This window comes from Hippoglossus stenolepis, chromosome 7, assembly GCF_022539355.2.
Source record: "Hippoglossus stenolepis isolate QCI-W04-F060 chromosome 7, HSTE1.2, whole genome shotgun sequence".
Classification (NCBI taxonomy): Eukaryota; Metazoa; Chordata; class Actinopteri; order Pleuronectiformes; family Pleuronectidae; genus Hippoglossus; species Hippoglossus stenolepis.
This window is the reverse complement of record NC_061489.1, coordinates 185182-199993: the sequence shown is the minus strand read 5'-3', so window position 1 is coordinate 199993 and position 14812 is coordinate 185182. Positions and strand designations below refer to the sequence as shown.

At 39.0% G+C, this 14812-nt stretch overlaps 1 protein-coding gene and 1 long non-coding RNA gene across 9 annotated transcripts in view; one reads left to right on the top strand and one right to left on the bottom strand.

Annotated features, from left to right (window-relative positions):
• csnk1a1 (casein kinase 1, alpha 1) overlaps nucleotides 1-10959 on the top strand; it is a 56026-nt gene extending 45067 nt beyond the window's left edge. For 3 of the 7 annotated variants that reach the window (XM_035161340.2, XM_035161335.2, XM_035161341.1), the window contains 7 exons: nucleotides 1514-1653; nucleotides 1973-2051; nucleotides 2660-2734; nucleotides 2818-2924; nucleotides 3368-3516; nucleotides 6275-6359; nucleotides 10247-10959. In XM_035161340.2, the coding sequence (XP_035017231.1) occupies nucleotides 1514-1653; nucleotides 1973-2051; nucleotides 2660-2734; nucleotides 2818-2924; nucleotides 3368-3516; nucleotides 6275-6315 (591 nt within the window). In that variant the 3' untranslated portion in view covers nucleotides 6316-6359; nucleotides 10247-10959. Of the gene's footprint in view, nucleotides 1-1513; nucleotides 1654-1972; nucleotides 2052-2659; nucleotides 2735-2817; nucleotides 2925-3367; nucleotides 3522-6274; nucleotides 6360-10246 lie in introns of those variants that run through there. The other 4 variants (XM_035161337.2, XM_035161339.2, XM_035161336.2 and 1 more) reach the window with 4 other exon arrangements.
• Nucleotides 10960-11193: 234 nt separating this feature from the next.
• LOC118112212 lies at nucleotides 11194-14480 on the bottom strand. Of its 2 annotated transcripts, XR_007032815.1 has the most exons (4): nucleotides 14407-14480; nucleotides 12938-13045; nucleotides 11889-12406; nucleotides 11194-11377 (listed from the first exon to the last, which is right to left on the bottom strand). It is a non-coding gene; the product is annotated as an uncharacterized LOC118112212 (long non-coding RNA). The 2 variants fall into 2 exon arrangements; XR_004697191.2 differs by having other exon boundaries at nucleotides 11194-12406.
• Between the last annotated feature and the right edge of the window lie 332 nt (nucleotides 14481-14812).

Genomic DNA, 14812 nt, shown 5'->3' with positions numbered 1-14812 from the left:
CTGCCATAGAGGAAATAAACTCATGACTTTAAAAAACTTCTTGGCGTCTCCTAACGACATTAATGAAGAAACGAACCAGAGAGAAAATCTGTCCAACAGCCAAAAACTGTCCGTCAGAAAATGAGCTCTGAAACACTGGAGAATGGAGAATGTTTATATTTGTGTAGAATGTCTGATCATAACAGTGAGCACTGTGTATAGGGCTGTGAAATATCTGCAGAATGAGCTGTGAGGGATGAGTGGGGTTCATTGTTTGTGAACTTGTGCGATGCTGGACATCCACCCCCGCACACAAACGCATTTTTAAATTGTATACGATTTTTGCGGTTTTGTAATTTCACAGGCAAATGTGTGGACATGTCTGAGTAGAGAACCTCCTAAGTTGTGCTTGTGTGCACCAACCTCCGGAGAAAGTCCAGAACCAATATATGTATTACAAACATTATGACTCTAATTTCAGTTCAAGGTATCTTCAATTTAATCATGACTAGGCATAATTCAAATTCAATATATCTTTTATTCGCCTCAATTTAAGATCCCTTAATTTTTTTTAGAAATTGTCCGAATAGTGTTGTAGATATCTGAACTTGAATTATAGCTAGTCAGAGGGAAATTGTGGATAACTGTAACCAAAATGAAAGATAGTTATATTTCAACTGAATTACAGATATCTATGAGAAATGCATAGGAATCGCAAAACAGAATTACAGATGTTTCGCCAGGCATGTGTTTCTCATAGATATAGTCAGAATTAGTTACATTCACTGGCAAAGTCGGGTCTAGTTGAAATGAAAAATTTAATGTAGACTCAGACTGTGTAAAAAACATAATTTGTAAACTTCAACAATGTATGGAGATGGTGGTGCACTCGGTTTTGCTCGATTTGGTTGGCAGTGGCAGCACGAATGATGGAGACACAGAGAGGAAATTTAATTACTGACAGAGCCTGTAAAAACTGAGAAAAATAACTTTCACGGTCCAAACATGTATGAAAAGACCACAAACCACACTGTAAGTGGAGCTGTGCATGGCTTCCTGGGTGTCTGCCCCAGGACAGGGTTAGGCAGAAGGGTATGACGGCTCAGTACCACCTGCAGTGATGACTGCAATGAGCCCAATCCCATGGTAGGCATCACATGGCTGCAGTGTTGCGGTAATGTGGTTACTGTCATGGCCCCAGTTCAAGCTTAGTTTAAGGTATCTTCAATTTTGGCGAATTTAAGATATCTTTAACTTGAGAGAGATATATATATATATATATATATATATATATATATATATATATATATATATATATATATATATATATATATATATATATATATATATATATATAAATAAATAAATAAAAAATCCTACTGGAGTTTTCACAGCATTTTAAGACATTGAAATACGGCAGTTACAAACAGCTTGACGATATGTTAATTCCTGTTAAACTTTGAGTTTGGGATTTTCCCTGTTCTTTACCGCCGTCTCTGACTGATAACCACCATCTGTTCTCTCCCCATGTCAGTTGTTCCTTATTGACTTTGGCTTGGCGAAGAAGTACCGAGACAACCGAACACGACAGCACATCCCCTACAGAGAAGACAAGAATCTGACTGGCACAGCCCGCTATGCCTCCATCAATGCTCATCTGGGCATTGAACAGAGGTCTGTGCATACATTTAATACTCAAAGATGACTTTCAAGGAAAATAGTTTTCCTCTTATAAAAATGTTTTCTAGAAATCAAGCCTATAAGTTGAATGTGTTTGCTTTTAGCATTTAAAACATGGTAACCGATTTTGTTTAGTTGAACAGAGCAACCAAGGACTTGATTTGCAGTTTATCTTAGTCTAACACTAATGCAACTAACCCGTCACTTCATGTTTCAATTTCCATGACAGTAATAAAAGAAACATCTATTCTGCATAGATTTTTCTTTATAGAGCATATTTTGACTCAACAAATAACGTTACTTTTGTCTGCAGTCGCCGTGATGACATGGAGTCACTAGGCTATGTGCTGATGTACTTCAACAGAACCAGTCTGCCATGGCAGGGATTAAAGGTATGAGAATATACCTGACTTTGCCAGTGAATGATCATAATCCATCTCTTTTCTCAAAACTACTTTTTTAATAAAAATGTTTACATGTGTTTTAAAGTTTGTTGGTAATATTTAGTCTACCAATAACGTTATGTTTTATAACCAGTGTTTACACAAGTTTTGATGCATGCACTGTATTTGTTCCAACTTCTTCTGTGAACATATATTTTATATTCTGTGTTTGTGTTTTCGTTGATCATTTTTAATTCAGCAGCCTCTGCCTAAGGGTTCCCACAGGTGTCTGTGTTAATAAACTGCTTACAGCTACTTAATCAGCTATTACTAGCTCATATACTGCTAATAAAGTGTTACTAATGTCATTTTTGTTAATTTTATGAAACGTAAAGATGCAACTATTTTTGTCAGTATTTTGGCTTACCACTAATCAGTAGAGTTATTACCAAATATTACAATGACAGGTGGTGCTCTCTGGTGCCAGCTATGTTTGTTGCGCTGTAAAAAAAAGTTACTTAAATACTTTTGTGGCCAGTGTTACAGGGGCTCTACACCGGTGTTTCAGTGGTTGCATTTTCCTAGTAATATTATTGTTGGTTTTGTGTTTCTGTTAGGCTGCCACAAAGAAGCAGAAGTATGAAAAGATCTCAGAGAAGAAGATGTCCACCCCCGTTGAGGTCCTCTGTAAGGTAAGACACATTAAACAGGACCGTTGCTGCAGATTACTTTGTCCACAGCCACATGACATAGTTTTATGAATGCTTGTTTCCAGGGTTTCCCAGCAGAATTCGCCATGTATCTGAACTACTGTCGTGGCTTGCGCTTTGAGGAGGCTCCAGATTACATGTACCTGCGCCAACTGTTCCGCATCCTCTTTAGGTAAACACACATGCAGTGGCCCAATCATTAGCCCCTGTCGTCACCTGTGCTGGCTTAAATGACAACTGTCACTATTAATATTCGAAATGTTCAAAGATCATACTGCATACCTGCTCTTATCTGCGTAAGCAACTGCTAATACATGCTTTTGATAGATTCTGATGTTAGTTGCTGATTCTCTTTAGCTTTTGTTTGAATTATTATCTCAGCACTAGAGTAGAGTTATAAAAAACTACTCCTAAATTATTTATTCATATAATATATTCATTTGTTCTGACTACTTTTTTCCACCTGACTTTGCTCTTCCTACATCTCTTACTTATTTCCCTCTTAACGTTTTCATTGCTTCATTCTTTCATTATTAGCCCTCTTTGTCCACCCTTTACTTCCTTCCTGTTTCAAATTGCTGTAAATATGCAAAAAAAATGTTCTGTGTGTTTCAGGACTCTGAACCACCAGTATGACTACACATTTGACTGGACCATGTTGAAACAGAAAGCTGCTCAGCAGGGGGCCTCATCTGGTGGCCAGGGCCAGCAGGCACAAACCCCCACAGGCAAGCAAACTGACAAATCCAAGCCTAACATGAAAGGTTAGTAGCAAACAGCCAAGCGACGTTTTTTTACAGACACCAATTGCTCATATATTCTTACAGTATTGTATTTAGATATTGTTCTATTCCCTTTCCCACACCTCAGTGCCCGTTTTTGAAAATAATAAAAAACATCAAATTGGAAAAGAAAAACTAAAGAAATTATTCTTGTTGGAATGATGAAGCTTAACAGCTTTATTAGTCTGAGAGGGCACCCTAAAAGAACAGAACATTCAAAATCAAAAACCTTGATACAATTGGTATGTCTTGCTTAAGCAAAGGCGTCCTTGGGGAATTTGACTACTAACTTTGCTGCCATGCTATTCTGTTCCTTTGTTGGGGCTCAACGGACTTTCTCTGCTTTGACACTGTTATAATGCTGACCGATGTGCTCACATTACATGCCTCTGACTTTCTTCAAACTGGATTATGATTGTTTTTCCCTCCTTATTTAAAACTTGTTTTCTGTCGCTGTGACATTATGATCTACATCTGGTCAAATGCTAATATATGCCAGTTGTGGTTCCTTAAGCGCAACAACCTGAGGACTATTGGTCCCTCAGGACTGAAATAAAGGGTATGCATGTGATGTTACTTGTTGCAAACGTTGCCATGGTTGTTCTCCTAACTGGTAAACATAGTGGAAAACAAAAGATGGCTAATTAGGGCTGCACAATTATTTTTATTAAAATATGTGATCTGATTTCTAATTTGACGATTCTGCCGCATTTTAATTTAGGACACCGGCTGCATGAAAACAGGCGTTGCTACTTTCCCTTAACCAATGACAATGTGGCATTACCTTACATGATGCAGAGTAGCAGAAAAAGAAGTTTGCATCAAGCACCAATAAAACGTTGTAAATTCAGTTAAAAACAAAACTGAAGACTGTGAGAATCAGAAAATTTAAAAGCCATAATCTTGTACATTCTAACGCCATTATTCTCTCATACACACTCAATTGTTGCATATTTTAATTAAATCATTCAGTGACTAGATAAATCACAGCTTCATTACCACCACAACATTCAAACAGTAATGCAAACCTTTGCAAAAATTTGGTAGATAACATTTGGCTTAAAGATTTATTCCACATGTTGTATTTCTTTGAGCACTTTATCCAGTGGCCTGGGAGCCATCAACAGAGAAGTGCATTAGTATTTTGCATGTGCCTGCCCATGCACTGATTACAAACAGCTGTTCAACAACATTGTTAAATAATTAGTAATGTAATGCCACTTCAGATAAGTAAAGATATTTAAGCAATGACTCCATGAAATTAAATCAATCAAATTTTATGTATATAACCCATAGTCACAATTCAATATTTGTCTCAGAGGGCTTAACAAGGTGCGACATCCTCTGTCCTTAACCCTCAACCAGAGTAATGGGCTTACTTTGATGAAAATATAAGCAACTTTATAATCTCTATTTTTATGCCTTTGCGTGGTCAATAGCCAGTGGCCGGAGGCATTATGTCGGGTAGTCATACGTCCGCCCCATTCTTGTGAACAAATATTCCCTTGGACTCGAGGATCAACTTGTTAGATTTTTGGTGGTGAAAGGGCAAGGTCAGTGTGACCTCATGAGGCACATTTTTGCCTTGTGTTTGAGATATCTCCAGTATGCTTTGAAGAAATCATTTCACATTGGAAAGTAACATTCACTTGGATTTAAGAGAATAAGTTGTATAATTTGGGCTCTTTGGTCTGGTTCACAGTGGCCTCACAAAACATGTTTTTGGCCTCTTGAATGCGATATATCAAGACTACCTTGAGGGAATTACTTCAACTTTTGACCAGTTGTGACCTGGACTCAAAGATTAACTGAATTCAGTGCTCAAAGGCAAAAAGATCAAGGGGACCTCAGATGAATCTGGGAAAAAAATGATGTAGATGGAAACTGCAGTGGTTGGCGGAGGCATACAACCCCAGTAGTATTTCTAGTTAGTCATTCAACTTAAACTGATATAAACACTCACCTTAATCTTCACTACAAAGTGCGATATGACAAAGCTGTAAAGGCTGAGAAAAAAACTGGTTAAAATCCCTGTGGCCCAGCAGCCCTGACATCAATAATAGATCTGGCAGAAACACAATTCTTACCTACCTATTTTCAGCCCTCCCTTTACCACTTCTACAGAAGCTCCAGCCCCCAAATTCATGCACATTTATTGGCAAGGTACACCACTGATCTCAAAAGTTGCAATTAGCCATCACAAACATTAGCATTATCTGTAAACAAAATATACCTTTTGTATTTACAAAAGTTCAACCTCCAGAATCAGCCGCGACAATGAGTGAATGTCTGCCCTTGAAGAATCAGACAATCAGACACTGGTGTACCATTATCTCTGTTCTATCAGAGATAGTGACTCGCTACTTCTCGCTCGGCGGACATGTGTGTGGTTGCAACAGCCCACCACACAGTCTGGCCCTTTCGTTATTTCATTTTCTTGTTTGGCTTAGTTGTAGTCTGTGGTGCTTCAGCACTTAGCATTTGCAGCACTACTGTGAAAATGACTGTAGGTATAAATGATTTCATTAAAGATGTAACTGATGATGTTTCAACATCAGTGTACCATTAGCATATACTGTTTATGACCATTCAGAGACCATCCTATGCATGAGCACGAATTACACTGTTGGTGACTGGCTGGACCAGTGTTGTGCTGTTCAAGTAGTCCAGTTTTCTTTTATTTACCAAATACCAAATACAAATGCTGTGTATTTAAACCATGTTTTTTTTTTTTTTTCAGCGCGCACACAGAAAGTACAGCTAGTGGACCAGGAGATATGAGCATACTATGTACTCAGTGGTCATTGGATCAGAAATTGTTTAACGTAAGATCTCTTACTCAGTGTTTGTTACCATTGTTTCATATGTTCAGCAGCGCCACTCTCGCTCTCTCTCTTCTGACTCTTTGACGGGTCTTTGTCGTGTTTTGTCTTAGTTGACTGGTTTAAAATCCAGAACATTTTTGAACATCTTTTGACACCAAATCCTCTGCCTAGTCAGACAACTGTCGACATGAGATAACACTCTAATACTCTTGTGTGTATATATATACATTGCTCAAACAAATTAAGGGAACACTTAAATCACACATCAGATCTTGATGAACGAATTATTCAAGTTGAAAATCTTCACTGAAATCACAGGCTGATCGAACGTGCGAGAATTTCATCACAGCAACTGATAATGTGACTCAGTAGTGTGTATGGCCTACGCGTGCCTTTATGCACTCCCAACAATGTCTAGGCATGCTCCTGATGAGTCGGCGGAGGTGTCATGGGGATCTCCTCCCAGACCTGGATTAGGGCATCAGTAAGCCCCTGGACAGTCTTTGACGGTACTTGGAGACGTTGTTTACACGATACAGAGGTCCCATAAGTGCTCAGTTGGATTTAGGTCAGGGGAATGTGAGGGCCAGTCAATGGCATCAATGCCTTTGTCATCCAGGAACTGCCAACACACTCTGGCCACATGAGGTTGGGCATTGTCCTGAACCAGGATGAACCCAGGGCCCACTGCACCAGTGTACAGTCTGACAATCACTCTGAGGAATTCATACTAGTACTTAAAGGGCCCATATTTTACACCTTTCTGGGATTTAATCTGAGGTATTGGTATCCCTAAAATGATATATTAGTGGTTTAAAGTTGAAAAAAACTGCTGCAATGTGTATTTCCATGTCCTCTCTCTGGAGCTACAGACAGAACAGGCAGTTTTCGCCTGCTTCTTGAGCCTCTCCTCTGATCTGCTGACTGCACTTTGAGTGACACGAGACCAGGCCTATCACCGGTCTCATTCTGGCGCATTGACCATCTCTCTGGTAAACACAGCTGAAACGGTGCTAGACAGTGAGCACAGGTCCCACTAGAGGCCGTCGGGCCCTCATGCCACCATCATGCATTCCGGTTCTGGCAGTTTGGTCAGAAACATGCACACTAGTAGCCTGCTGGAGGTAATTTTGTAGGGCTCGGGCAGTGCTTCTCCTCACACAAAGTAGCAGATACCAGTGCTGCTGCTGGGTTGATGTCCTTCTACGGCCCTGTCCAGCTCTCCTCCTGTGAAGGTCGGTCTCCTGGTATCTCCTCTGGGCTCCTGAGACTGTGCTGGGAGACATCCAGAACAAACCTTCTTTCGACCTCACGTATGGATGTGCCTTCCTGGAGGAGCTGAACTAGCTGTGCAACCTTATTGGGCTGCAGGTACTGCCTCGTGCTATCCAGTGGTGACTAGAACACTAGCAGAATACAAAACTAGAGAAGACTCAGTCAGGAAGGATAAGGAGAGAGCAATTGTGTGGCCACTCAATGCAAAACATTCCCTTTTTGGGAGTTGTCTTGGATTCATTTGCACCAACACACTTCACTTGTCCTTCTTCAATGGACATATTGATATCCCTGAAGTTTAACTGACTTGGCATTTTATTGTCACGATAAAGTGTTCCCATAATTTTTTTGAGCAGTGTATATAAAACACCATTCCTCAGTCTTTTTCATTGCCACATTTGAAACAAGTTCTATAGAATTACAGAAATATAAATGATAGAAATCAAAACTGTGTACATTCATAACAATCATGAATAATATTAGGTAGCATTTTGCAGTGTTAGTACTGTACAAAGTTAGAGCTGCGCTATTTGATAGATTCCCCCACTCCCCCTTTCTCAGCCCTACCCCCTCACCCCTCTCCTTCTGAGTGTGTGAGACCTCAGCTTCTCTGCTCGCTGCTCACAAACTGGAAATAGGATGCACACTCTTGAAACAGTGTCATTACACCATGTTTTGAGCCTAAATGTCGGCTGTGATCCACAGGCGAAAGCGTCTCCTGAGGAGGATATCAGATATTCTTAGTTTATAAAGACAAGTGCATGTGCCCGCTGTTCAACCTCAAATTATTCCTTGGCATAACTGAGCCCACCTCAGCTTCACAATATACTTCCATTGTCTGAGTGCAGAACTTTTTATATACTGTCTATGGAGCAAAGTGAAGTTCGGAAACTTTGCGTTTATCCTACCTGCCTACCTATTTGCTTTATTACTGTTCACGTGTGGCTTATATGCATGTTTGAATTACTGACCTTTTCATACATTGCTGGTCTGTTAAGCAATCAACACAATCTTCCAACCCAAATTCAAAACTTTTTAAAACAAAACCTCTGTAATTTAGCTGGATATAAAGCATTGCAGCGACAAACAAACATTGTACTTTTTTCCTTGAAGACTAATTGCTTAAATGGAACTGATTTTATGAATGTTGTCATAAAGTAAATTACCTCCTGGTGCTCCTTTGAATTTCTGTCTGATTTGGTGAAATAAAAACGCTGATCACCCGTCTATTCCATTTTTATTGTCAAATTGCGCTCATGTGTGGTTAAGTTTTAGGTTTAAACCATACAAATACCAATACATGAAGGTCTCACTGTGTGTGCAGATCTAAGGCAGCTAAAGATATTTGGTGTCAGTAATTTGCGTAGTGCCCCTGAGCGCTGTTACCTTGCCCTCAAGTTCCTGGACTATCATACAGAACCTACACCATTCGTTTATAGTAATCAGTCAATTAGTGTTCAATTTCGCATGGACAAACGTGATCATTATGAGCGGTTTCCACAGAATTTTGTAGGGAGACAGACAGCCGGCTCGCAATTCTTTATGCAGGAACAACCCTGCGTATGGACAGGCCCCTAAATGTCCTAGGGGGAGATGACGGTAAACTGCCAAACAGCGGTAATATATTGCTTTATCACCGCGGTGAGGAATAATTCATACCGTCAGCTATAATAAATAGTATTGTATATAGATTTTTATGACGTAAAAGTGCTGATGTTAACCATATCATGACTTCAAGGCTTCCATCTGTTATCCATGGGTTTACTGCTGCTGTGCATACACAGGCAACACTGATCTGCTGTCATCAGACGTGTGATGTGTGCACACATCCTGACCACATACCTTCATCTAACCACTGGATCGTTTTTTTTATCTAAATCACTGAACACCACTGTTGTACAACATGATTAGTGTGTCTAATGTGCTTAAGTTATCACTGATGATCAGTTTTGTTGGATGTTGCTCACAGTTTAATTACTGAATTGATCGGAGTGCACAGACCATCTGAAAAGCAGTGTTTATTTGGCCTTCACGCTGCCATTGTCTGTGTATAGTTGCTCACACTGTTTGCCTGTTAAAGCCTATGTTCTGTCACAGTCGTAGCAGTCATAGCTTAAAACCACATGGTTAAAAGTAGCACAAACAAATACTGGGTTTTATATAAAATATTTAAATATCTGTGCAATAGAATTTTTTCTGATTGCATTTAAAACTGCTTTCAGACAAAACTCTGGAGATTCTCCAGAGGAGATGCACGTGTAAACGCAAATGTCAGAGTGACAGACTCCGGATTATCTTCGGACTTTCACTGCATGGCCCCCTAGTATAAAGTCAGCAGAAAGTCAAGAGAATCCGATTTAAGAACACAGCGGGGGATCCCCTGCTGGAGTCACAGCGAGCGAGTGGGTGCGTTGACCTGTGACAGACTGGAGGCTCTTTCTGATCTTTGGTGTCTTGTCTTATTCCCTGTTTTTGCTCATCTTCAGTGTTGACCTCCTGCTCGCTGACACTAAGCTGGTCCAGTTGGTCCTTGGCCAGCATTTATATCAGTCTGTATTGATCTGTGTGAACACTGTGCTAATGATGCTGCCTGTGTGTCTGTGTGTCTCTAGGTTTCTGAGAGCTCTTTGCTCAGAGTAGAGCTGCAGAAGCGTTGGTGACCAGGGCCAACAAATGTTTCTTCCTGGACAAACGACAAAGAAAGTCTGTCTCTCCTTTCACAATAAGTATCTATGTAATGGCAATGTATAGATTTACACATGCCTTTGTCTGCTGTGTTATCTATATATTAATGTATATATATAATAAAACTCTCCACTCCGAAAGAAAAAGCAGGTTTATTTTGGATGTGGTTGCTGTAGCCCCCCTAGACACATACACCTATCCCCCACCCATCCCTCTGTCTGTTCTGTGTTGACTTTTTGTAAGGTTTCTTTGGAATCTAAAGTTAAGAAGTTAATCAGATGACCCCTTTTTCTCTCCCAGTGGATACGCCACAGCATTTCTCCCCCTCCCTAATTATTTCACTCCCGCATTTTACCAAGCAAATGTTAAAACATGTAAACCTGAAAACTGTTCTCCTTTTTCTTTCTCAAATAATTGAATGACTCAACCCTGGATGTTATTTACTAAAAGACTATGTTTTTTTTGTTTTCCTTTGGTGATTAGCAGTTTGCCTGTTGACAATATAAGCAGCTGATGGCAACAGTCAGTGGTAGAATGATACTCTGGCTCTCTCCCTCTTTCTTTAGAGCTCTGAATGATTATTAAATCTGTTGTACTACCTTTGGTCTTCTCCAAAAATACCAATAAAAACATAACATAACTCAGGCTTCCAAGCACATGTCATTATCAATCACCTATTTAACAAGAACTGTCACAAGAAAATGTGAAGCACCAGTTGTATCTGATTTCCCTCATTCGCCGATTGAGCTGTTCATGTTATGCAAATAGAATTATTAAATCTCCCGTACATGAGTATTTTTATGATTACATTGTTTATAAGTCAAATCACTAGATAAATGGACAACAATCGATGACAAAAAACAAGTATCACAGTAATTTTATTTTTATTTATTGTAACAGTTAATAGAGAATTTTTTTCTTCCAGTAATCCAGAGTTTCACTTTATTTGTAGTCAAAGCCTCCAGACATGCCATTATCTCCATTAAATTGTAAACCTTAATAGGCCTCTCTGCATCTTCCCTCACTGTGGCAGCTGATAAGGTATCTTCTTCTTCATCCTGCAATGAAAAAGAACAATTTTTGAAAACCAATATGTAAAATCTGTGGAGTTTCTCCCTCAGGGAGATATTTCTTAAATGGGATACCTCTTACCTCTGTTGCCTATGACCGTATGTGTTTAGTTTAAAAAGGCACAGGGGTAATGTTTGATCTACTGAGTAGGCCACATGGCTTTCATAGTACTGCCATACAAGCCAGTAGACAGATTTATCTTTAGCCGCAGCGTTATTTTTATTTATTTTAACCATTATTTTGTGAAGCACTTTGTAACCTTATTTAGATAAGTGCTATATAAATACAATTATACGTGTAAATGTAATCAGATTTAAGTCCTACCTAGATACAATCTGGATACAGGACTTTTTTAATGACGGGTGTAAATTGACAGCTTGACTGTAAATTCATTCAGCAACAGAAGAAATGAGTCCTATCTAATGATTATAAGATAGAAACACAGCAGCTGGTTTCCATGTAGCTTAAAGGGATAGTTCACCGAAAAATACTACTCACCACAATGCCGATGGAGGAGTGGGTGAAAAACTGTTTACCCCTGGAGTTTCAGGGGTAGACAGTGTTACAGCCGAATTAATACAATTGAAGTAAATAGTGACTTATGCTTCAGACGTAATAAAACAAGAATAAAACATAACATGCCTCCATACTGCTCGTGTGGGGTCATCCAAGTGTCCGCAAGCCCCGACATTCATATTCTACTCGAAACGGCATCATTTACGATGTGTTTTAAGCCTAAATTACCTCTAAAAACATCATCAGAGGCACACACTTCACTCTAGCTCTCACCCAAGGGCACGCACGGGGTGTGCATTAGAATCGCTACATCCGCTGGCATTGTTACTTCCTGTAGCAGGCTTTAAACACTGTAAATTAAGCCGTTTCGAGTCGAATTTGATGTTACGGAGGAGACCATGAGGCTGCAGCACAAATGTCTCCCACTGTCATTCATCCGTGCAGAGCCATGGAGGAGGAGATTCCCCTGGTTGAATGCACTCTGATGGTCCCCGGAGGATCTGCTCCAGAGGAAGAATATGCCAGTGAAATTGCCTCAAACCAATTGAGCACCGATCACAACATCTATGGCTTGTATAACCTGTTCTATTCTTTTTATTATCATACAAGTGGTAACTATAAGACAAAAAAATGTATATTTCTAGTTCATCAATGTCCATCATTACAAAATGAGACAGCAAAGGTTACAATATTCAGTCATACAATTATTAAGCTAAATTGTATTAATTATATCCTCTTTAAAATATTTCAAACAGTATGGACAGGAAAAATTATTCAATTCAATGTAGCCTACTTGAAAGATTATCCAATTAACATGTGATTTCTCACTTCTTTTCTAAGTGTGACTTATACATAGTGGGAAAATATGCAACAAATATTTAAGATTACAGAAAATATTTGACCTAAATGGCTTAAGATTTATGATTCCAATATAATTAAAGAATAATGATATATGCTTCTATCATTCTATTCAAGGATTTGTTGTATTTGTAACGGGTGTGTGGATAAGGGCATGGAAGACCACGACTCACAAATTGTTTCCCAGCATTTATTTGCTCCTGCAAAGGACAATATGAAAACATGCTTCCAGTACTTTCTTGTCTGCAGATCAGCTCCTTCAGCAATGTGGATCGCTTTGTCTGTATTACAACGCATACAAATACATTGATCAGACATTAGTCTATACTTAGCTCATAGTATATTGCTAATCATAGCCAGGAGCTATTAAAACTGACAAAGAAACATTTTATATTTATTTATAATAAGATGTTTCCAAAAACCATGAAAAACATATACAAAAGGATTAACAGTGACACCTTCTGCTCAGAATAAGCAAGGTGCAATGAGTAGGGTAACTGCAGAGAAACATAGAAAACAAAATATTTAACAAAGGAGAAAATACCTGCAAAGGACAATATAAAAACATAAATGTCCTTCCAGTACTTTCTTGTCTGCACATCAGACCTATGATGGTACATCCTAAACATATATATATTCAAAGTGTCCTTGGGCAAGATACTGAACCCCTAAATGACCCTTCATAGATGTTGAATGCACTCAAATGTAAGTCGCTTTGGATAAAAGCGTCTGCCAAATGACATGTAATGTAATATAGAATGTCCCACAATACACTGCCATGACAGAAATCGCGCCAAAAACAACCTCAAGAAAATACATATAAAACTTAAATTAACGTTCAAAACACCACAAAACAACATGATATATTAAGTAGTAGTGATGTGTCCTTCCGTGTCGAGGCTTCGAAGCGTGTGTCGAGTAATCCAGGAAGATTGTTGTGAAGCGCGTATCGAGGCTTGTGTTGATGATGTTTGTGGTGACGTTCAAAGCCTCGCAAGCCGGCCGTACCACGTGACTGAGTCAGGAAATGGTTCGCGGGTTGGGCGTGCCAATCGAAATATAAGGGGCAGCGAAACGCAATGTACCCCCGCCTCACATTTTGTGGACTTGGGACTTTATTGCGCGTTTGTTTGCAAAAAAAAGAAACCGCCTGAAACCCAGCACTGTGGAAAAGTTGTTATTTTTAAATAAAAATGAATAAAATGTTGTCCCTATTTCACGTGTTACATGTTGTCCCTAGTAACACAAGCACATTCACATTACAACCCTCTGCCCAATTTGTTTCCACTTTCCCTTTTGACCCCGACATTGTATCATAAAGACAGACGCCATATTAATAAGTTCATAATTTATGTATTGGCATCACAAACATCATTCATTCATTTATTCAATTCAAAGCTTCACACACCAAAGCCATGGTGTCATTATAATCACTCTGCCTGTTTTACATTTATTGTCCACTTGATGGCACAGTAGAGCAAATGAAGCACCATGAAGCTTCGGCCCATGAGTGAACCAATTGGATGGAAAGCTTCAATGCTGCATGAAGCTTCATGTCGCCATCACTATTAAGTAGTATTACAGCTTAGGGGATACATTTTCCACAGAAAATGACAAAGCACTGGTACTTAACTCGACTTACCCTCAGCAATGTGGATCGCATTGTGAAGAGAAGGCGGAAGTTCCAAACATACAGGAAGTACACCGGAGCGATGCGCAACGAGTTAATGTTCCCACGGGAAACATGAATAAAGATAGCATGAAATGAAAATAGCAGATAAAATTCACAAATACTCAACAGAGTCGTGAAATGGTAAATATAATTCACAAATGTAAATTGAAAATAATAATTATTAAAGGGAATTCTGAATTCCGTTACATATGGCTGTCAGGACATCAGATTTTTAACATACAGTTCTTATGGCCACAATAATTCACAATAACGATATCACAACACCTAAGATTTGAAAATAATAATAATACTCTAAGTCAAAATTTTTTTTAACTTATACAAACTTATACTAAACATTCACAAGGTCTAACATCTG